General features: G+C 31.5%; 2 protein-coding genes across 7 annotated transcripts; one reads left to right on the top strand and one right to left on the bottom strand.

Annotated features, from left to right (window-relative positions):
- Window positions 1-155: 155 nt before the first annotated feature.
- LOC101511563 (mechanosensitive ion channel protein 2, chloroplastic-like) lies at window positions 156-7,950 on the bottom strand. 4 transcript variants are annotated; one of them, XM_012716208.3, is made up of 14 exons: window positions 7,762-7,950; window positions 7,247-7,314; window positions 7,090-7,149; window positions 6,548-6,705; window positions 5,331-5,454; window positions 5,130-5,227; window positions 4,943-5,056; window positions 4,580-4,640; window positions 4,050-4,199; window positions 3,727-3,837; window positions 3,394-3,561; window positions 3,172-3,285; window positions 1,660-1,716; window positions 156-1,276 (listed from the first exon to the last, which is right to left on the bottom strand). In XM_012716208.3, exons 1-14 carry the CDS (start codon window positions 7,841-7,843, stop codon window positions 446-448), a joined length of 2,196 nt encoding a protein of 731 aa, XP_012571662.1. In that variant the 5' UTR covers window positions 7,844-7,950; the 3' UTR covers window positions 156-445. The 4 variants fall into 4 exon arrangements, with proteins under 4 accessions (XP_012571662.1, XP_012571664.1, XP_012571663.1 ...); XM_012716210.3 differs by having other exon boundaries at window positions 7,247-7,421; window positions 7,762-7,909; XM_012716209.3 differs by having other exon boundaries at window positions 7,247-7,421; window positions 7,634-7,905.
- Window positions 7,951-11,404: 3,454 nt separating this feature from the next.
- On the top strand, window positions 11,405-21,195 carry LOC101511893 (kinesin-like protein KIN-4C). 3 transcript variants are annotated; one of them, XM_004501589.4, is made up of 27 exons: window positions 11,405-11,842; window positions 11,940-12,086; window positions 12,528-12,680; window positions 12,778-13,022; window positions 13,159-13,298; window positions 13,466-13,590; window positions 13,882-13,918; window positions 13,993-14,084; window positions 14,183-14,299; window positions 14,380-14,493; window positions 14,608-14,691; window positions 14,779-14,959; window positions 15,600-15,700; window positions 15,799-15,897; window positions 15,980-16,093; window positions 16,166-16,282; window positions 16,501-16,581; window positions 16,818-16,889; window positions 16,966-17,059; window positions 17,144-17,175; window positions 17,377-17,462; window positions 18,094-18,165; window positions 18,279-18,506; window positions 18,671-18,815; window positions 19,017-19,091; window positions 19,183-19,707; window positions 20,392-20,575. In XM_004501589.4, exons 1-27 carry the CDS (start codon window positions 11,723-11,725, stop codon window positions 20,428-20,430), a joined length of 3,435 nt encoding a protein of 1,144 aa, XP_004501646.1. In that variant the 5' UTR covers window positions 11,405-11,722; the 3' UTR covers window positions 20,431-20,575. The 3 variants fall into 3 exon arrangements, with proteins under 3 accessions (XP_004501646.1, XP_073224385.1, XP_004501644.1); XM_004501587.4 differs by having other exon boundaries at window positions 11,408-11,842; window positions 20,408-21,195; XM_073368284.1 differs by lacking the exon at window positions 19,017-19,091 and having other exon boundaries at window positions 11,407-11,842; window positions 20,408-21,195.
- Window positions 21,196-22,164: the final 969 nt, after the last annotated feature.

Genomic DNA, 22,164 nt, shown 5'->3' with positions numbered 1-22,164 from the left:
AAAAAAGAAAATAGATAGAAAGAAAAAATTAATTAACTCAAAATAACTTGAAGGGCAAAAGTAAAGTGACAATGCTAGAAAGTTCAAAAGTGTATGTGTTCAACTGCACTGCTCCAATTAATCTGCCAACCATAATCTAACTGAGATGCCAGTAATACAGAAAACAATACTGCAGTTTCATTCTCTTTATTATAATTCAAAACAGTCTTTATAGCCCATTTGCGGAGTAGGAAACAGGTTTTCAATGAGATACGATAATACAACAAACCATCAATTGATAATTATGTACATATATGGGCAATCAGCTAGAAAAATACAATGAATAATTCCAACTTAAAAAAGACAGCTGGATCATTTTTCGCAGAACTTCAACCTAAGGCATATAAACTACAATGTCAACTTTCACTCTGCTTATTTAGCTACCAATCTATTAAATCTAGTGACCCTAGTCATTTTGCTTAGCATTTGGAAATGAAGACATTGGACCATCCTTCTTATCTTTGTTAGCCGGAGGTCCATTCCCATTCCGTTGGACAGCAAATTCTTGTGACTCGGCTGAGTTCAGAGATGGACTCATTTCTTCCTCAATTGGAAGAGTTCGTTTTGAGCCTTCAAGTGCAACCCCAAGAAGAATGTTCTCTTCTAAGGCCGGCCTAACTGATGATGATGGCACCGAAGATTTATCTTCGTCTTGCTTTGACTGTGAAGAAGTGGTAGAAGCAGTCTCTCCCCTGCCAGACTCATGGGGGGAAGTAACAGGTGAAGTTTCAGATACAACACTTTGTGCAAGGTTTTTAGATACAGGTATTGTACTTCCCTTTCCTACATCCCCTGAACTTTCTTTTTTAGGCTGTGTGATTTTGGAGGACTTCTCCACTGAATTGTCGGAACCCATGTTCTGGATTTGGGCATCAGAATTTGACTTGGATTTATCCTTGGAGTTTACACCATGTGGAGAGGTTGATGTTCCTGCAAAATTATCATCGCTTTTGGAGTCAGATGCTACAGGTTCATCAATCTTGGCATCTTTTTCCTCATTTCCACGAGTTGAACGAGTTGATGGCTTAGCTTTTTCTTCACCATTAACTTTATATGGCGGTTCTATCAGCAAGAATGGGCGATTTACTGTTGCTCTGGATCGAGTGAAAATGGTATCCCCAAAGGGTATATTTTCCGAGGCAGGCTCACTGTATACTTTCTGAACTGTGCGGATGGGAGTGGCTAACCGGGCTCGATGATGACTGACAACTCTGAGAAGATCCAAAAGGATTGCCTCCTGTTTTATTACATGTGAATCACCTTAATTAGGCCACTTATGTTTATTAGAAAAACAGAATCATATGAACGTATATTAAAATAATAATGGTCTTAAATGTTTTAGGCCACTTATATTTATTAGAAAAACAGAATCATACGAAAGTATATTAAAACGATAATATGAAAATAATAATAGTCTTAAATTAGAAACAGATCATAACACTGAATTTATGGCTTCATAAGTAGGTAAAACACTTTTTTTTTTTCACCTCACAAGGTCACATGAAAGTTCCAAGAAATAAAGATGACAATTGACAAATAAACGATATGATTGAAATAAAGCTGAAAATATTCATGCTTATAAAAAAAAAGTTACTGCAATTGCCTTAGGTATTATTTTACCTTAACACATAGGTACTCCTCAAAATGTGAAGTTTTCACAAAGCACGATATCAATATCTGCAAAAGGAAGGACCATTAGTAAGAATATGGTAAATTGATAAACAAGTTTTTTTCCTATTAGGTTGAGTCGATGACACGAATCAAACAATAATGTCTTCTAGTAAATAGTATCTAGAGACAAACCATTTAAATCTATAGTATTCTCAATGGTTAAAGCCTATAGTTTCTAGGTCTCCCTATTCCTAACTACCTGGACTACCATCTATTTAATATGCTCTCCTCATCGCAGTTTTTAAAACTCTTCTCTGCACATGACCAAATCACGAAGTTAGATTCCAACATCTTTTTCACAGAAGGTGCCAACACAACTTTTTGTCACATGCATTCATTCCTAATCCTATCTTAACTTACTACTCATTAAAACATTAAGCTTATTTTCTTAAAAGGCTCTTTACTAACAGCATTCAGTCCCCTACAACATATGTTTTATAGCTACGTGGGAAATTCTCATTTCATTCAATCTGCTCCAATTTTATGTAAAAAATACAAAAATGAAGAAACCTGTTTGATTTAGTTCTCAAAAACAGTTTTTTAAATCAAAAAAATTAAAAACTTGTTTGAATACATAATTTTGCAAAACTGTTTCTAGAACCTATTTTCTATTTTACTCTTCTTAAAATGAAAAAAATCAAAACACTCTAAATATGTTTTGCTTTTCAATTTTACTATTCACTTTTTGTACTCCAAATAAAAGACACTAGAAAAGAGCGGAAAACATATCATTTTCATTAATGGCATTCTTTGTAATCATTGCAAAGTGTACTTGTATATTTTTTTCAACCAGGTGATTTGTACACCTTAGTTGCATTCACATTTCACGTGTACACCTTCAATTATAATATATACAGATGCTCTCAAGCGTTGGAATAATAATGAGATTTGGTTCAATTTTATTTTTTTTCCTTTTAAAATCCCATTTGCTCTTTAATTATTAAAATATTTTTGTTTGAAATTTTTTCAAATATTTATTATTATAATTAGCAAGTATACGATTTTCGACAAAATATAAAAGTATTGAATCTACAATAGTTGTAATTTATTAGTCAATTAATTTAAAATAAAATAAATTAAACAAAGAGCTTAGTTAGTTTTAATTAAATTATAAAAACTTATGTTGTAGTGCATTTGCATTGTTTAAACATTTTTTTCTCAATGAATCAATTGTGTATTAGTTGAATTATTATATTTCCAAAAATATATCACTTTTTTTTTACTTTTTATTGTTAAATATAAAAAATAGATTTAAAAAATTAGATTCAAATTAGTTTTTTTATTCTGATCTTTAAAATTATTTTTAAAAAATTAGATTGCCAAACCACTTTTCTCTTTTCGAAAATTAGATAGTCAAACGGATTTTATTTTTATAATCTTTTTAAAAACTCATTTTTAAAGCTGATTTATAAAATGATTTTCAAAAACTAAAAAGGAGAAGTGTTTCGAACAGGCCCTTACCTTCAGAGCCTGGTTTTCAGGACTGATGTCTTCTAAAAAGACCCTTCTGTGCAATTTCTGCTGCTCCACTTGAGGATTTTTTGCTAAAACCTTGCGCATATCAGCTACAATACTCTGCATGACAGAAAACGAAATGGAGATAACATTAGCTTGCACATGAAAAAATGAGCATCAGAAAGTACATGGACAGGTTTTAAAATTATGTTAACTAAGAATGCTCACATTAATTTTGTTAACATCAAAGTGACTGATAGCAATGTAACTCTTGATACGCCAATGAGATTTCTGACTCAGATTTCTCACAACATTCACAGTAAACTTATGATTAGGAATATGAACTGCCTCACGATCATCACCTCTAATAATGGTTGGTGACCACCAGCCTACATGCTGGAGAAAAGATGAAATTTGAATACATCACAGAAGTTATGCAAGGAAGGAAATTCATCAATACTAGTTCTTCTATTTGTCACATGATAGTGGAGAACACTCATTTAAAGAAAAATGAACAGGCATTAAACTCCTTATTGAAGTTCCTGTAAGATAGATACAAACCTCAACTGTGCCTGAAACCTCATATCCTTCAATCTTTGTTTGAATCCACTCATTCAATATAAATGGCCGAGTTGCATGGATCATTATACTTGAAAGAAAGTTTGTAAATATCTGGATTAATCACAAGTATGAACTCAGAATTGCAATGAACAAAAGTATTGAATAATTTATTTATTGGAAAAAGGTCACTTAATTGATAATGGCTACTGTCTTGACACCTAGAAGACTTACTCTTACAAATTTATGGGGATGATCCACAAAATGCAATGAACATGGGAATTTAAACTATACTAGTAAACAGTACAAAAGAAACAACGGTGTACCTCACGACCGGCAAGAGTGAGTAATACTGTGCCCAAACCACCAGCAGTTAACCACTTCTGTGTGGAGAAACCTAGCAACTCCATGAACAATGACACAGCAGCAACCCATACAGCAGTGTATACTGCCTTCCCAGCAAAATCAAGGCCCATCTGTCAATCATTTTTTCTTAAATGAGATGCCGATAAATAGATTAACGATTTTGGGATCTCTTATAGAAAGATCCAAACAGAAAACAAATATTTGATATAAAAATTCAATCCATATAGGAAAAACAAGTGTAAATAATATATAAACGATCAAATTATTATTCCCAGACATCTAGTATAATCCTAATCCCAATTTCTAGTGATGTTACAAAATTCAGAATAAATTATTCAAGTAGGCAAGTATTCATTCATATGTCCAGGTACGCGGATAGCAAAAATAACAAGTTCATCAATATTATTGCAGGAAATTTTTTTTGGACACAACAAGTGAAAAATGACAAGAACTAATAAAAGCAGTAAATGAAAATGTAACAGAAACATACATTTCTTGCATCACTGTTGTCATTTGCCTCCAGAAAGAATTTTTGAGCTTGTTGAATTAAGCTGAAAACAAGAAATAAACCATATAACATTATAATTTAAACACAACGAGGACCCGATACACTTAAATTTAATGATAGAGAAACAAAAAAATGAGAAAAATGAAGCAGTACTTCTTCATAACTGATACAAAGCAGAACACGGTAACTACTAACAAAAAGCAATGCAAACTGATTACAACATTGCAGGGAGGGGAGCTTATATATAACTTAGATCCTTAGTTTAAGATAATAGAAAATAAAATCAATACAAAAAGAAAACCATTTACAATTCTGCTGGTCATGATTCTTCCAGAAATACAATACCTTGATAAACAGTAAGCAAATGAAATCACTGTTGACAAAGATCTCACAAAATTAAGTAGCCGTTGCTTCACGACCTGGCTAGTCTCAGATGGCAAGACTATTGGATCTAATGCCCTGAAACAAATAATGCTATGATCAACACCGTCGAGGATTTAGAAGGGGTATACATACTGATCCAGAAACAAACCTGCATATGAGCATTGACCCAGTCCACAACAATAATGGCTGAAAATAAGATGTCATTATATAGCGTGAATTACTTTTCTTCCAACTACTGTCGGTCCTCTGAAAAAAAACTTCTCAAATTAGAAGAAGTGCTAATTATATAGTATTCAATCATACTTGGAACAAATGAAGAAATAAAAATGAAAGATAAGTTGGTAATTACTTGAAGAAATAGAATCCTGCTGAGACGGAGGAATGGCTCAAGACCATAAACAGCAAAGGCAATAATACCAAGAGCTGGGATCAATCGAAGCAAAATAGGGCTTCCCAGTAAAGAATTATATGACCTGCATAAATATCTAAGAATGAATTTTTTCATAGATTATGCATTGAATAATAGGTTTAAAAAAGGAAAAGATGCAACAAGAAACAATACAAATCTAACACCAATTGATACCAGTCCCCCTCCTTCAGAAATAACACAAAGATAGATACAAATTAAATGCATCACAATATCATCTTGCAAACAAGTTCATACGTGATAGAACAAGGCACTCTAATCAAGTCTATGTAAGGAGGAAGCCAAATAAAGAGTTAAAATAGGTAACTGTCAGTAATTACAAACTTGCAATAGTTAGGGGGGAGGAGCTGAAAGGGAGTCTATTTAATAGGTGATATTGGTAGAGAGCAGTAATATTTTGTCAAATAATAGTTGTGTGGGAGGTTGCAGGTACCTCGAAGTCTCGAACTACCTGTGATTTGTTCAGTGATTTTCAATAAAGATTCTATACTCTCACTGAAGAAATTTCTCTTCTGTAATATACTTTAGAGTTCTAATCTGGTACCAGTTCTATCAATATGCTAATTAATGTAAATCTCGGTGGCTCTAGTCAATGCCAATTTTTATTCATTCTCAGAAAAAAGAAGCAGATCGTACAACAGATTTAAATTACTCAAAAATATATGTCAAGAAGGCACAAGCTAATAAATAGATACCAAAAACTGGATGGGAGTAGGGAGGCTGAGGAAGTATGCATGCAACTGTGGTTTTATACTAGACGACTGACTAGCCAGAAGTTTAAAGATGAGTCCAACTGAATTCACAAATATATCAAAGAAAATCTAACTGATCTACCATGCCATGATAAATATTTATATACCTCTAAACAATAACTACAAGCTGATTATAGTAAAACCATTAAAATGAATTCAGAAGAGATGTAGAAAATATTAATGGCATAAGCATTAGTATATACATCTAACATTATGAGAAAGACAGAAAATTTAAATTTTATTGCATAAAAGGTTCACATCCTAACAAACAAATTTCATAATGAAAAATAAAAGCAAGGAATCACAAAACCATATATAAACACACACATACATACACACTAAATGGTGAAACTTTTCTCAATTAACAGGAAAAGGCAAGAGCCCAACCTTGTTAAAATAACACTAGCAGATTTCACGAGGGCAGTCCCGCTCCCTCCACCTGGTATCATGGCAGACCGACATACGAAAACACTGTACCTGGAAGGTGCGTGCCTTATTGGGGCATGTACTCCACTCAAAAGATGGAGTGCCAAAGAATCTTGCTTCTGTTAAATTCCAAAAGATAGTTTTCCATGGAGTCAAATTACACACTGAGTAAACACAATCAACATTAACCCATAGAGAAGCACATTAAAAGTTGTATGTGATGTATAGTGCTCAAGAGACATTGAGACAAGACCCGATTTCAGCCAATGACCTAAACACTTTCAAAGCTAAATTTAAAAGATAAAAAAGGACATTGTAAATATAAACTAGTTTTGCACTGATGTCTAACGAGAATCCAGAATTACGTAGTTACAATTTATGCTTACATGCCAATATAACGAGCTCTTATTAGAGATATCAGTATAAAACTAATTTACATCGATAGAACATCTGGCGACATTAAATCTACAGTAAACTCATTTTTAAATCCACAAAATCCATACCAAAGTACGCGGTAGAAGATTCATAGTGACCAAATGTAATCGACCAACCCGCGCCGGATTCTGTCAAATGAAATGGAAATGAAACTCAACATTCTGAATTTAAAACTATACAGAAGCAAAAAAGTAGCTAAAAACTAAAATTCAAATAAGCCCGTACATGATGCTGAAAATTACGTAGTCCATTATTATTGTTGAGCCTAACGTCGCGAGAAAATTGCACTGAACCTGGGTACACCATTGTCGAAATTGAAGCACAAGTTCATGCAATTGCAATCACTTCAAAGATGAAAATCACTTGACCCTTTCAACTCAATGTCACGAACTCACGATTTCTAAACGGGATTACATAAAACGCAAACGCATTAAAATTGAACGGAAAATAAAACCAGCAAGAATTTCTTTTAAAAAAATTAAACAAAACCCTAAAAAATCGGGCGGAGTAACTTAATAAAATTTCGATGTGTCTTGCGGCTGATGAAAAAGAGGGAAGAGAATATTAAAATATATCTATATAATTAAGGGATACATGTGAGATCTAAGGTACCTCAATGGTATTAATGAAATTATTCCAATGTTTTTGGAAGATAAGATGGTTTTCGCTGGAAATAGATTAATAGAGGTTCTTAATTTCTTCTTTCTCTGAGAAAATGAAAACTGATATGACAAGTTTACCCTTGGAGATTTGGGAGTGGCTGTGAAGGAGACAGTGGAAGAAAAGCCAAAGTTGGTTGGATTTGTTAAGTTTCTTCCTCATCCAAGTTACAGGGTTAATTTATTTCTTGTACGTAGTAGTTAGTCCTATCAAAACGCACTTTTACGTAATGATCTATTATTATATGCTCGAAAGCCGCGAATTATAGATTTTATTCATCGTTAGATTCATTTATGTGGCGCCTGGAAGGTGGCTCGTAAATGTTAAATCTAATCCAAATTGTATAAGGACGACGTACGCGGCTTGCGTGTCTGTCTAACGTTTATTTTATGGTTTAAGGTACTAGATTTTTTTTTTAACATATAGGATTATAGTTTTTTTTTTGAATTTATTTAATTAAGATAATCAGAGTATACACCACAAAAATTCTATTAACCTTGTCGGACCAACCTACTAAGTATATATGAATAATATATATATATATATATATATAATATTTTTTTATTTTATGTTAAATTATAAATTTATTAATCTTTTAGTAATTTAATTATATTATTTTTTATTAGTTTTTGACATATAATTAAATATATTATAAGAAAATAGATTGACAATATAAAGTCATATAAAATCGAATTTTTTAAAATGTCATGTTAAATATAAAAAAATATTGACTTATTAACTTGTTAATATATTAAAAATGTGTATAATTATTTATTTAAAAATATTAATATAAAATAGACTTTTAAGTAAATTAATAAATTGTACTAAATTTTTGGAAGTGTGTGACTTAAGCTTTAAAAAATCTATGATAAGTCACATACTAAATTTATGCATTAAATTTTTTTATATATCAAATTTAAGTTTTGTAAAGTCTAGTTTAACTCAACTTATTCTTATTCTATACTTCTATGTTTTTCAATTAAAGGAATATTTTTATCTAAAATAATGATTAAATATGATATTAGAATTAAATAGTAACAAATATAAGATTAGAATAAAAAGATAATGAAGTATGTAAGATGATCTCTTTTTTTTTTCTTTCTAATGAATTGAAAATTCCCATACAAATATTTTAATATATTTTATAATTCTATATTTTCTTATATTGTGACCATTAACAACTTACTTAAACGTTTGTTAAATTCTACATAAATAAATAAATATTTGTTCGAAGGATTTTCGATGCATGAGAAAACATATATTGCTATATGAGACATGCAGTTACATTTAAGTTAATTATAATAATTAGTTGACATAGTTTGAGTATTTATAATTAAGAATGTAAGTAATAGTCGTTTACAAAATCCCATGAGTAAAATCATTTTTTATTTATTATGTAGTAATTGAAATAAGCTATCTTGCATTTTAAATATATTAAAATGATTTTTATTTTATATAGATTAAATTCAATTTTTTAAAATTTTGTATTAACTAAGTTTAAAGTAATTAATTATTTAATTGTTAAAAAACTAACCATATTCAACAATAGAGACTAAAATAAAAATATGTTAATTTTAAAGAAATTTAAATAAATATTTTTTTATTTTGCAATAAATAAAATCAAATATCTTATATTTTTTATAAATTAATTAAATATTCATGCCAACGTGTAATTATCTTTTTTCTTCGTCACTAGTTCAAAATATAATTTGTTTTTTGTTCATTAAACTTTGAAGGGTTAGTTCGTTAGTTAAAATATTATTTTTTTAATTAATTTTATAATTTTGCTATTTATACTTTTCATTTTATTAATTATATCTTTTAAAAAAAATTAAAAATGAAATATCTAAAATATTTTTATTTATTTATTATATTTTTTAAATTAATGAAAATGGAGGAAAAATAATAAATAATCTGAAAGAAAATAATAAATATAAATATAAAGTAAAAGATGAAGATAAAAAAATAAGTTATAATTTAAATAATATAATAAATAAATAATATTATTTTTTATTATTTAGTTTTTAAAAAAATTTAAGGGGTGTTGTTTGAAAAAAAAAATATAAGTAAAAAATTTATTAATTTTATTGCAGAAATTATGATATGTCACATCCAACTTGTATAATTTCACCTTCGATGCACATCCAGGACACAAATCACGTGCCTATTTTCTCTATCTCACAAACATACACGTAGGAAACATGTCACCTTCTCATCTTATAATCTAGGATTGCGTTCTCTCTGGACAAAAAAAGAGAAAAGAGAAAAAGTTAAAAAAAGTATGAGAAAAGAAGAAAAAAAAATAAAGTTGATTTGATATATTATTTAGTAAAAGAGAAAGAAAATAAAGAATTATAATGTTTGAATGAATTAATAAAAATCTTCTGGATGAATTTAACTCATCTTTATAAAATATAAATAATATAATTTGTCAAAAAATAATTAATTATTTAATTTTTATGTTACTAACTAATATTTAAAAAATATAAAATAATTCATATAATATTATAATTCCTCAACGAGGAAAACACTAAATTATTATATGAATTTCAAGGTCTGATATTTTCTCTTAATTTTGGAAATAGACAAGCAATAATTTAAATTAAAATACATTAGATCACGTATTATTTCTGTTAATGAGATTGACACAAATGTTATGTATTTTATGTAACGAGTTTAACCGTCAAATAACTAATTGTCACGTAAAAAGAAAATCATTTTTTATTTTGAAAGCACGATTAGTTAATTTGTCTAAATTTAAAAATGAAATTAAAACTATTTATTTTTTAAAATGAAACTATGTCATCATTGCAGCGATAACAAGTATATAATATATTTTTATTATTCTTTTATGATTTTAAATATTTATATTATTTAAATAACTTTCTTTTATATAATACACTCTTTTTCGTATTCTATGATATTCAAATAATAGAGAATGAAAGAATCAACAATCAATTATTTGTCTTTTTTTATGGATGAAAACTTAAATCTAGTGATTATCAAATATCATTGTGAAAAAAATTATAGTTAGAGTTGCTTCAACTAATAATAACTTTAGAAGATAATTATATATATATGCCTTTTGTCTAATTAATCTAATTTTTTCAGAGTTGTACTGTATATGTAAGTGCAATTTTTTCATATGACTTGATACGGATAAGGAACTAATTACTTAATAGAGAAACATATAGAGACGTGTGGAAAATAAAACTATTGGACAAAATTCTCAAATATCATTTTGAAACAAAAAATTGAAATAACTTAGCACTTGTAGTTGTTAAAAGAAGAATATATGAAATTTTGAAAGAAAAATAAAAATAAATTATATAATTAGAGATATTGTCATTGCAATATGAGAAAGCTTCGGTTTTATAAAAAATATTAAATTTTAATTTTATTTTAAAAGTCAAATAAATTAGATCCCATATGTTCAAAATCAATAGAATTAACAAATTAATAGAAAAATTATAAGACAGAATTATACTGTCTTTACGCAATTTTAAGATCTTATTTACCTATTTATAAAATTTAAGGATAAACGATAGACCTCTACAGATTAATGGTGAAATAAATTTAGTAATTTAGTCGGACATTGTTTAACCATTTCACCATTATTATTAGTTTCCGCTACACGTGCCTCGCGCGTGCTCATATACGGTATTTGAATTACACACCATAGCGCTTTTTTCTCCCATGCAGTTCAATACAAACCTCACACGTTCTCAATCAAAACTCCCCCTTATTCAAACCAAAAACGTAAACCCCTTTCGTTTCCTTCTCTTCTTTCTCCACCGCTCGCTCCTCAGCAATATTCATTTCCTCACTTTCTTCATTCTCCCTTCTCTTCCATCTACATCGTTCATCATCTCACAGGCAATTAACCTCTCATCAGACAATCTTCGTTCTATTTTATACAATCCAGTATATAATTAACCAGCTCGAAGATTTATATCATATGATCGATTAATCAATATAGCATTCATTTTCGCATTCGATTTGGGGTTTTAGGGTTCCCATGTCAGGTTAAATTAGTTATAGATGGAGAATACAGATTCTACACAAAGCGTGCGAGTTGCTGTCAATATTCGCCCTCTCATCACGTCGGAGCTTCTCCTTGGTTGCACAGATTGTATTTCTGTTGTTCCCGGCGAACCACAGGTGCTACATTATTTCATTTTGTTATTGTTCATTTTAGATTGCTTATGTTTGAATTATAAAAGTTATTATGGATTTGATACTTTGATGTGTTTGATAGGTGCAAATCGGGTCTCATTCATTCACATATGATTATGTATATGGTAGCACGGGACAACCTTCATCTTCAATGTATGATGATTGTGTTGCGCCGCTTGTCGATGCACTCTTCAATGGCTATAATGCCACGGTTCTTGCTTATGGTCAGGTATGATTTTCAAATGTTGCTTGTTATGTAAGCCATAGGATTGCGAAAATTTATTTCAGAAACTTAGGGGGCGTTTACTTTGTGAAAATGTTTCTTATTTTTATTTTGTAAAGTATGTTTTAAACTATTAATTTTATTTGTTAAGAAGGTAAAAGACTTTTGAAGTGAACAATTATCTACATTTATAGAAACAATGAAAATGTCAAAAAAAATATTTTTGTTACTTATGGAAATGCATCTTCATTAACTGACATTTCATCTTCTACCCATTAGTATTGTTCACTTCAACACATTAAGGTAAAATGAACACACATTTCAAAAAATAAAAACACAATGTTTTCACAAAATAAACAGAGCATTATGTTGTATATTAATTGATTGTAATCTCAACTTGTATTGTTGTGAATTGTAATCGAGTATTTTCCCCATATCTTTTGTAAGACCGGCTCTGGGAAAACATACTCAATGGGTACCAATTATAATGGAGAGGGAAGTAGTGATGGAATTATACCGAAGGTCATGGAAAATATATACAAAAGAGTTAAGACTATGAAGGACTCTACAGAGTTTTTGATTAGAGTATCATTTATTGAGGTGAGCAACACTGTTATCGGTGAATGACTGATTTTTTTCTGTAATTATCCATTGAGATCAGAAATTTTAAGATTTGAGCTGCTAAAAAAAATTACAGATATTCAAGGAAGAGGTTTATGATTTGTTCGATCCCAATTCTTCTAGAGGAGAAGTAGCATCTACTGTAAAGACCACTCTTCCTAACAAAGTTCCTATACAAATCAGAGAAACAGTAAACGGAGGAATAACACTTGCTGGTGTGACTGAGCCTGAAGTAAAGACAAAAGAAGAAATGGCATCATATCTCTCAAGCGGTTCATTGTCACGTGCCACTGGGAGTACTAACATGAATAGTCAATCAAGGTAAAATGTAGTTTGTCAAATACAGAATTCTTGGATTTGTGGCTAATTTTTTGATACCGACTTAATAAGTATGAAAAATGTTGAATGAATATTAATTTGTAGTAATGTTAACTGTTTGGTTCATATGTTTGACTAGTCGTTCACATGCTATTTTCACAATCACTATGGAGCAAAAGAAGGGCGATGATATCTTATGTGCCAAATTTCATTTAGTGGACCTAGCTGGTTCTGAACGTGCAAAACGAACTGGTGCAGATGGCATGCGTTTAAAAGAAGGTATTTCTCTTTGACAACAATACAACATAATTATAGGGTTAGGAATAGAATTGTTAAAATATAAATTTTGAAAACTGAGTCAATTAACAATGTCCTTTTTGCTGCTAGCTAATTTCTTTGTAGGTGCTAGCTCTCTGTTATTTAATAATCAATTATTCATGGATTAGGAATTCATATCAACAAGGGTTTATTGGCTCTTGGAAATGTAATTAGTGCTTTGGGAGATGAAAAAAAGCGAAAAGAAGGAGGCCATGTGCCATACCGGGATAGCAAATTAACACGACTATTGCAGGTTTGTGCAAATTTTATTTGAGTAATACAAGTCGTATGCTTTATTGCTTATATACTCTACAATGGAACATAAAAGCACATCTTACATATTAAAGTTTACTCACGAGTTCACGCATTGTTGGAGTGTGCCTCGTTATTTTGTTTGACCTATAAAAACCATTAAAACAAGTCCCACACGGGTAGAATGTATTACTGACTTAAGTCACTAAAAGCTTTATAGTATTTAGTATAAAATCTCTACCACATAAATTGATATCTTACCATGACACGTACTTGGATGATGTATGTGTAGGATTCTCTTGGAGGAAATAGCAAAACAGTGATGATAGGTATGGTGAGAGACTTGTCATATTTTGGTACTCTATCATTACATGTATTTTCTTATTTGTTGGGTATGTTACAGCATGTGTTAGTCCTGCTGACTCAAATGCTGAAGAGACATTGAACACTTTAAAATACTCAAATCGTGCTCGCAACATTCAGAACAAGGCAACCGTAAGCGGTGTATCACTTTGCCATATCACTCTTCTCTGGGCAGGATTGTTTGCCTTTTTTATTTTTTTTATTTATAATTTTGAATTTTCTTGTTTCAGATTAATCGTGATCCAGTGGCTGCTCAAGTGCAGACAATGCGGAATCAAATTGAGCAGTTACAAGCTGAACTTCTATTTTATAGAGGCGATGCCAGTGGACCATTGGAGGAGCTTCAGGTACATCCTTAATTTAGAAAGTGTCAGAAGTGTTTAAATGTTTCTGATGTCCTTTGATTTTTTCTTCTTCAATTTCTCAGATTCTTAAACACAAAATACCCTTACTTGAAGCAAGTAATGCAGAACTAAAGCAGGAGCTTAAAAGACAGCAAGTAACTTCCGAGAGTTTAGTACAGCGTGCTCTCGATGCCCAGGTCTTCTTTTAATTCTTTATGTTTTCCCTCCTCAGTTATAATAAATGCTGAGTTCCTTGTGTTTTTTTATTTCAAGTGCTTGGGTCTCACTTAAGGTATTGAAATTTTTTTTAGGTTGAAAGAGACAGACTGATTTTGAAAATAGAATCAGTTCGAAATGGTAAATCATGGGATGAGATTGACTCAAATTCAAATCAGGTTTGACTGCATTAAGTCCTTGTTAATGCGTGGTTACAATTTTCAGAAATGGATGCATGACTAAAGATGGTCTGAATCGATTTTTAGGATTATGATCTAGTGAAATCTTACGTGTCAAAGATCCAAGTTCTGGAAAGGGAATTGCTACATTTGAAAACTCCAGAATCCATGAGTTCTAGCAATTTTGTTGATTGTACTGATTATGATGAAGATGGACATGGTGATGAGTTTTCATCCGATTGTAATGCCAAAGCTGTGGACTTGCCAGGTATACATTGGGAAATTTGATTTATTGAAGTATTGCGGTATAGTGATATTTTATCGAGTAAAAATGATACTCAGAGAACAATGTTAAGAATAACAGGATAAAAAGGGAAGAGAGAAAAGGTTGGAAATGTGATGGTAAAGGAAGAAAGATAGTAGAAAAGGAGAGAATGTATAAAATTGATGTGAGAAAGAGATTTTGAGATAATCATAACTATTCATTGAGAATGATATCAATGCTTGTGGCTGATGCTAAAAATATTGCTCTCGCCTTATTTGTTTGGTTGAAAATTGTCCAGCTATTAAATTTTTAAGATGACTTCACGGGTTCTAAAAGATACCGCTGCAACATTTGAAATTCTTAAAAAAAGGCAACTTGATGTCAGAAAACTGCTGCTATGTTGGGTTCAGGGAAGTGTCATCCTCTTGCAATTACAAGAAACAAGAAACTATTCTCACCATTGGGATATGTGATCTCCTAGTCACATGGCCACCATTTCAACTGTTACATAAAGGCTTCCCTTCAAATATTTGGACTTCTAAATACTGCTTTTATTTATTTATATTTTCCTAGGATGTAAATTGGCATTTCATCCTAAATAAGGATGAATATTTTGTTTTGAACATCTATAATTTGTTTACAGATGATATGGAAGATGATGAGAAGGAGCTAGAACACTCATCTCTTCAAGAAAAGTTGGATAAAGAGCTCAAAGAATTGGATAAGAAACTAGAACAAAAGGAGGTAAAAGTTGTTTTTATCTAGTTGTACTGTATTACATGTTTTGTGGGGATGTGGTTATCTTTCTGACATGTCTCTACTTTTTTTTCTCATGGTTGAAGGCTGAAATGAAGTTGTACAGTAATTCTGATACTTCAGTTATCAGGCATCATTATGAAAAGAAACTCCTTGAGATGGAACATGAAAAGAAAATTTTGCAGGTAATTGGTCTGTGATATGATCTCTAGGTTCTCATTCATTTTGAAAGATAGTGTAATAACAGCTTATGTATATTGTTGGTAGAAAGAAATCGAGGATCTTAAGTTCAACCTCACAAATATTTCATCCACCTCTGATGACGGTGCTCAAAAGTTAAAGCAGGATTACCTTCAAAAGTTGAATGCTCTTGAAGCACAGGTGATCAGTTATTTGGAATGTGTTAGTGCTGAATGCCTACTCAATGCCATAAACTGATTATTTGGTTTTCAGGTATCCGACCTGAAGAAAAAACAAGAAGCTCAGGCTCAAATCTTGAGACAAAAACAAAATAGTGATGAGGCTACGAAACAACTTCAAGATGAGATCCAAAGAATTAAAGCCCAAAAGGTGCAATTATCTTGTGGCACTTTGTATTTCCAGAGTTAAACTTTTCTTATAACATGTTTGGATTCGAGTTGAATTGTCCATTCTCGTGTCTCAATGCCAATTTCCCGTGATTTTACGAAGTTCCAATACATAGTTTCTCTCTGACCATGCAGTGACACTGCAGAAGTGGTCATTTCCTTAATCCTTTTGGGGCATTACTAATTGTTTATTTTCTGTAGGTTCAACTTCAGCATAAGATTAAGCAAGAAACTGAACAATTTCGGTTATGGAAAGTTTCACGTGAAAAAGAAGTTCTCCAGGTAAATGCACACGGGAAGAATTCCCTTAACCTCTTGAATAACAATCTCAATGTCATTTATTATTCCATTCTATGGTTTTAGAGAGGGTAATCTTTTCTTAACTTCTGAAGTTCTATTTTCCATTAGATTCTGGTCTCATCTATACATTGACTCTTTAACTAACACTCGTTCAACAAATTATTTATTCATGAATGATGATATCAAGTCTTCTGATGCACATTTTGATTCATAACCAGCTTAAGAAAGAAGGCAGAAGGAATGAATACGAGATGCATAAGTTGCTAGCCTTGAATCAGAGACAAAAGATGGTGAGTTGGTTTACATCAGTTGCTGCTGTGGTCTATTTTTTGCTGTTCATCCCACTTTTTTATATGTTTATCGCAGGTATTGCAAAGGAAGACAGAAGAAGCTTCCTTGGCTACAAAAAGGCTGAAAGAACTTCTGGAATCTCGAAGGGCTTCCTCACGTGAAACTATGGGTTAGGAGATTTATTGGGCCATATAACTCTTTTTCATATTTTGTGAACTTACTAATAACTGGCAATTTATTGTTTTATACACAGGTGTTGGAGGTGGAAATGGTCCTGGAGTTCAGGTAGCGGTAACTTTATGATGACTTTTTAAATAGTACAGGGGATTAAATTGCTTATTAAACATTGGTGTTCATTCTAATGATTATACCTCTCACTTCTTGACATACTGATTAGACTATGGATCATAGTTTTGTGCGTGCTATAATGAGTGGATGTCTTTGTTTTGGTATCTGCCACTTCATTAACATTTTTCTCTTTAAAAGGTTTTGATGAAGGCAATTGAGCATGAGCTTGAAGTCACTGTCCGAGTGCATGAAGTACGTGCAGAATATGAACGTCAAATCAGAGAGTATGTGTCCTTTACTTTAAGATTTTTCTAAAATCATTAGGTGGGTGCTTTATTAAATTTATGAGCGTAACTTTGAATTTTGAAGGCTAGGATGTTGGAAACCCCATGCCTTTTATATCACTAAGAAATTTCAAATCTAGGTTATATTGTTATATTACCATTTTTACGTAGGCATCAAGTATGTATTAGCGAATCAGGCATGTTGATTTATTCGACCTTGTATGTATTTTTTGTATGCCGAATTTGGTTGTTATACCTTCTCCATACAAGTCTAATAGATAGGAAAACTTGGACTGATTATTTACTAATTTATTGGCTTTACAAGTTACTAAGTGTGTGTTTCACAGACACTGTAATATTCTTTTAGTATTTCCTTTATAAATGCTACTTGTGTTGTCTATGCATTTTACATGTTAAATTTGGCTAATTTTTTGCAATATATCTAGAACATAATAATTGAGTAGAATAATGGATACCCAGTGGCTATAGGGTAACTGGTGTGACAGTTGTATAGTGAAGCTTAAAGTTCTCTGCTGAGAATTACTATTACTCTACATTTTATTCAAGCTTTTATATTATCTTTATTTGGGCTCTTGTCATTAGATCATGTAATCATTGTTTTTCGTTTCAGGAGGGCTAAAATGGCCGAGGAGATGACCAGGCTAAAGGAAGAAGCAGAATTGATGAGGCAAAATAATACCAGGTGAAATGCCTTTGAATTACCTTCTTTTTTTCCTTCAATAATTATATAATGTAATCTCGAGGTTTTTCATTGGCAATCTACATTTGACTAACACTGACTGGTTGCTAATGTAGTGATTGCCCCATATCAATGTCTCCTGGTGCGAGAAATTCTAGGATTTTCGCCCTTGGAAACATGCTTTCTACTTCTTCCACAACTCTAGTGTCTATGGCATCCCAGTTGTCAGAGGCAGAAGAGTCCGAACGGGTTTTCAGTGGCAAAGGACGTTGGAATCAAGTCCGGTCCCTTGCTGATGCCAAAAATTTGATGAATTATTTGTTCAACATAGCATCTTCCTCCAGGTATTAACTTATCTGCATGTGCCCATGATTTTACCTTATATCTTGTTAATTTAAACTGGAGTCTGAAAGCAACATGTATTAAATCACAAGCAATGGAAACAATTTCCCTCTGTGATGATATGGCTGACGTTCCGATCTGGCTTTTTTTCTTTTTTTAATCTCAGATGTTCATTGCGAGATAAAGAAGTAATTTGCAGAGAGAAAGACATGGAAATAAGAGATCTAAAAGAAAAATTAGTAAGGTTAAGCTACTCACTTCGACAGTTGGAAAAGATAAATGCTGAGCTCACTCATAAGCTGAAATTGCAGGTTTGTGTGTTTACCTGTATAGCATCATTTAGATGAAGCTTTAGTACGTAAATAACTTGTCAATCTTCCCCCTCCACAAGTTTTAGCAGCACTATATAGAATTGAAGCACTATCCCACCTAATTTAGCACTTTGATTCCTCAATTATTTAGTATTTTATTCTTAAAAAGACCTTTTTCCCATATCCTTTGAACTATGGCAGAGTGCAACTTTGAAAAGATACTCAGAATATTCTGACTTGAATGTTGAGGGTCACAATGATGACTTGCGCAAGCAGGTAGATCTCAAATATTACTATATTAGTATTACTAGCTCTCATACAACTATTACTATGCCTGCAAATTCACTGCTACTTATTTTACCTTTAGGAACTCCGTCAGTCTACCCTTCTAATGGAGGACATGGATACATGTGATGAGACAGAATCAGATGGCTATGATGTGGAGGAAACAGATGATGAGTGGAAAGAATCAGGAAAATTAAGGGTTGGGAAAAGGAAATCTAAGAGCAGGCTTTCAGAAAAGGGAAGTAATCAGTCAAACATCAACAGTTCAAAAGATTTCAAAAACAATTTAAGTAATAGACTTGGAAGTGCACAAGGAGAAACTGAATCAGATACTTGTTGTTCTTGTAGCAAAAGCTCAACGTGCAAGACAACAAAATGCTCGTGCAAAGCTATGGGGAATAGCTGTGGGAGTTCTTGCAGTTGCCTAGCAACTAAGTGTGCTAACCAAACATCAATCTTGAATGAGTCACAGGAGCCAATACAATCTGAATTACTTCTTGTTACTCAAGGCGCAGAATTACTTCAGGGAGCACTAGCTGATAGGCTTGCCGAGGCAACCAATGATCAAGGCCCCAGAAAACCTCTCTCTGACATAGGAAATACACAGGTGCATGCTCATTAGTCATCATCCTCTAAAAAGTCTAAACTTCTTTCATATTTTTTTTTTATTTCCATGCATTCGTAGTAATTTCAAAAACTATAATTTTCAATAATTTGTTTTTTCTAATTTTGATTAGAAAGTCAGTACTGTTATTATTATTATTTTTACTGGAACTAATACTCTTATTACACTTGTTAGCATTTGTTTACAAATACATTTCTTCGCATTTGGCAAATTTATTTAATTTAAATAATCTTTAGTAATACAATTTTGATTAGAAAACCAATACTCTTAGTACTTCATTAATCATAAATGGTTTTTCTGATAAAATTATTCATGTCTTTTAATGAAAAATGAAAAGATATTATATAATTATTTGTTATCTTTCATAGATAGCATGAGAGACTGTTAATGCCTTAAAATGTTAATACAATTAAATTTAATATTTTTTTTGTTACGAATATTTGTGTAAATTTTACCATAATTATAGTGAAATAGAGAAATTGTAAATTTACTATAATTAAGTAAACCTCATTTAAATTTTGTAAAAAAAATGCATTTAACAATTAGTCAGCATATCACTCACTAAATTTTTTTAATATCACTATTTTGTATTCAAGGATAGGTGCCTAAAAGATACTAAATAAAAATAATAAAGAGAGCGGTTTCAATGGACTAATTTTGTGACAGTGCACTATGATCCCAGGTCAAATCGAATGCCCATGGTAATCAGAAAAAGAAATTGCGGAAATCCACTATAATACTTGTTCCAAGTCTACCACCACCTTCCTTGCAATCAGAGAATTCGAAAGTCTCCAAACTCAAGAAACAAATTAGCAACATCCATGAACAAAATGTCACTATGAATATACCACAGAAAATGCCCACATCTAAACCAGAATATGCTGCCTCTGTCCCCAAGGCAGAGCGTAATTTTGTGGAGGCAGACTCACCGGTAAAAATACCAAGAGTTATGCGTAGGGCAACATCATCCAATGGTAGTGTGCCATTTTGGGACAGGAATGCTGCGGGTAAGTCAGATGAATCTGTCAGTAAGGAGCCTGGAAATTTTGAAGATAGAAGAAAGCCTCGACAGAAGAGAACACAAGATGAAAAAGAGAACAACAGACGCTGATTAATGTTTTTCATTTGTTACCCTTTACGGTGACGTGTGTATATATACCCAAAAGGCCATAGGCAACTAGTTTAATGTTTAGGAAATTGATTTTCCCTTGTCTGCAGCAGATAAACAGGGACATAGATGAATTGCTTTTATATTTTTTGTTCTTACACCTTGTTTGTTTAAGCATTTTTTGCTCAAGAACTCAAGAAGGTTTTAGATGAAAGGCAAAAGAAGCAGCTTTAGGTGTTTTCCAAGTTCTTCAAATCATCTGCTGGGGGCATATCAATGCTCAGCCTCTGCTGAAGTGGGATATATATTTTATGTAAAGCTGCCACATTTTTCACTGTAAATAAAGATGAAAATTTTGTATAGTTTCCTACTTTCCTTTATTTTCTAGACGTGTTTTGCCAAAAAAAAAATTCTCTCTATAGGAAGTAATGTATCGTTCAATATTTGCATATTATGTCATGGACTTTTAAATTTGAAGTTTTTGTTTGTTATCTATCATGTGCAGTAAAGTGAAATGTGCCACCTGATTTTATACTGATATGATTAGTTTTTTCAAATCTCTTGGGCATCATTAATGTGATGCTTTCCTATGGCTTAATTACGAGCTTAAAATCACTGGATAAATTGAAAAAAGACATGTTTTATCTCATTCAAATGCTCATGAAATTATCTGCACTATTTTGATATCGCATGCATAATTGTGATACTCAAAGAGCATCAAATAAAATCTTCTCTGTAAAGAGTACTTCTCTATAACTGTGATAGTTTGCAAAAGAGGATTGAGAGGATCACACGAACACTTCTTTTATTGTTAATCTAAATTTTACTAATTAATAGTAAGTTGTAATACTTTGATTTTGGTTGTGTAAAAGTTAGATGTTAGGTTATGTCTGTGTTTATACAGGAATTTGTGTTTGTTTTTACAGAAATTGAGAAAAGAGAAATTAGGTAGAGATAAATGAAGTCTATTTAAAATTTTATTTATCTACTTATTTTCTTATTCATGTTGAAATTAACTTTACAACAATGCTACCTACACCACTCACTTTACTTCTCACACCCCTCTTTTTCAAAAATAAATTAATTACCCAAACTGCCCTTATCTATTGTCTACATCTTCATCTTCAAAACCCTAACTTTCTTATTCATCAACATCTTCATTCATATCATCAAAATCATAACCTTCATTTTGGTAATTTTAAAAGTACATTTACTCAGTTCAAGTACTTTTACGTGAGTACGTTTACGTGAACTCAATTCACGATCTGAGATTTTTACCATTTTACAATGTACGTGAACTCAGTTCAAATACGTTTACGTGAACTCAGTTC

This window comes from Cicer arietinum, chromosome 5 (genome assembly GCF_000331145.2).
Source record: "Cicer arietinum cultivar CDC Frontier isolate Library 1 chromosome 5, Cicar.CDCFrontier_v2.0, whole genome shotgun sequence".
NCBI classification, from domain to species: Eukaryota; Viridiplantae; Streptophyta; class Magnoliopsida; order Fabales; family Fabaceae; genus Cicer; species Cicer arietinum.
Note: the sequence above shows the minus strand (reverse complement) of the source record. Positions and strands in the feature narration are given on the sequence as shown.

Excerpts from the sequence above, each read along its gene's own strand:
- LOC101511563 (XM_012716208.3), bottom strand. The coding sequence starts at position 7,843 with ATGAGGAAGAAACTTAACAAATCCAACCAACTTTGGCTTTTCTTCCAC. Across the intron at positions 5,455-6,547 it reads GCTAGTGTTATTTTAACAAG|GTCATATAATTCTTTACTGG; the intron begins GTTGGGCTCTTG and ends ATATTTATGCAG. Across the intron at positions 3,838-4,049 it reads TCACTCTTGCCGGTCGTGAG|ATATTTACAAACTTTCTTTC; the intron begins GTACACCGTTGT and ends TGATTAATCCAG.
- LOC101511893 (XM_004501587.4), top strand. The coding sequence starts at position 11,723 with ATGGAGAATACAGATTCTACACAAAGCGTGCGAGTTGCTGTCAATATT. Across the intron at positions 16,283-16,500 it reads AAAGAATTAAAGCCCAAAAG|GTTCAACTTCAGCATAAGAT; the intron begins GTGCAATTATCT and ends TATTTTCTGTAG. Across the intron at positions 17,176-17,376 it reads GAAATGGTCCTGGAGTTCAG|GTTTTGATGAAGGCAATTGA; the intron begins GTAGCGGTAACT and ends TCTCTTTAAAAG.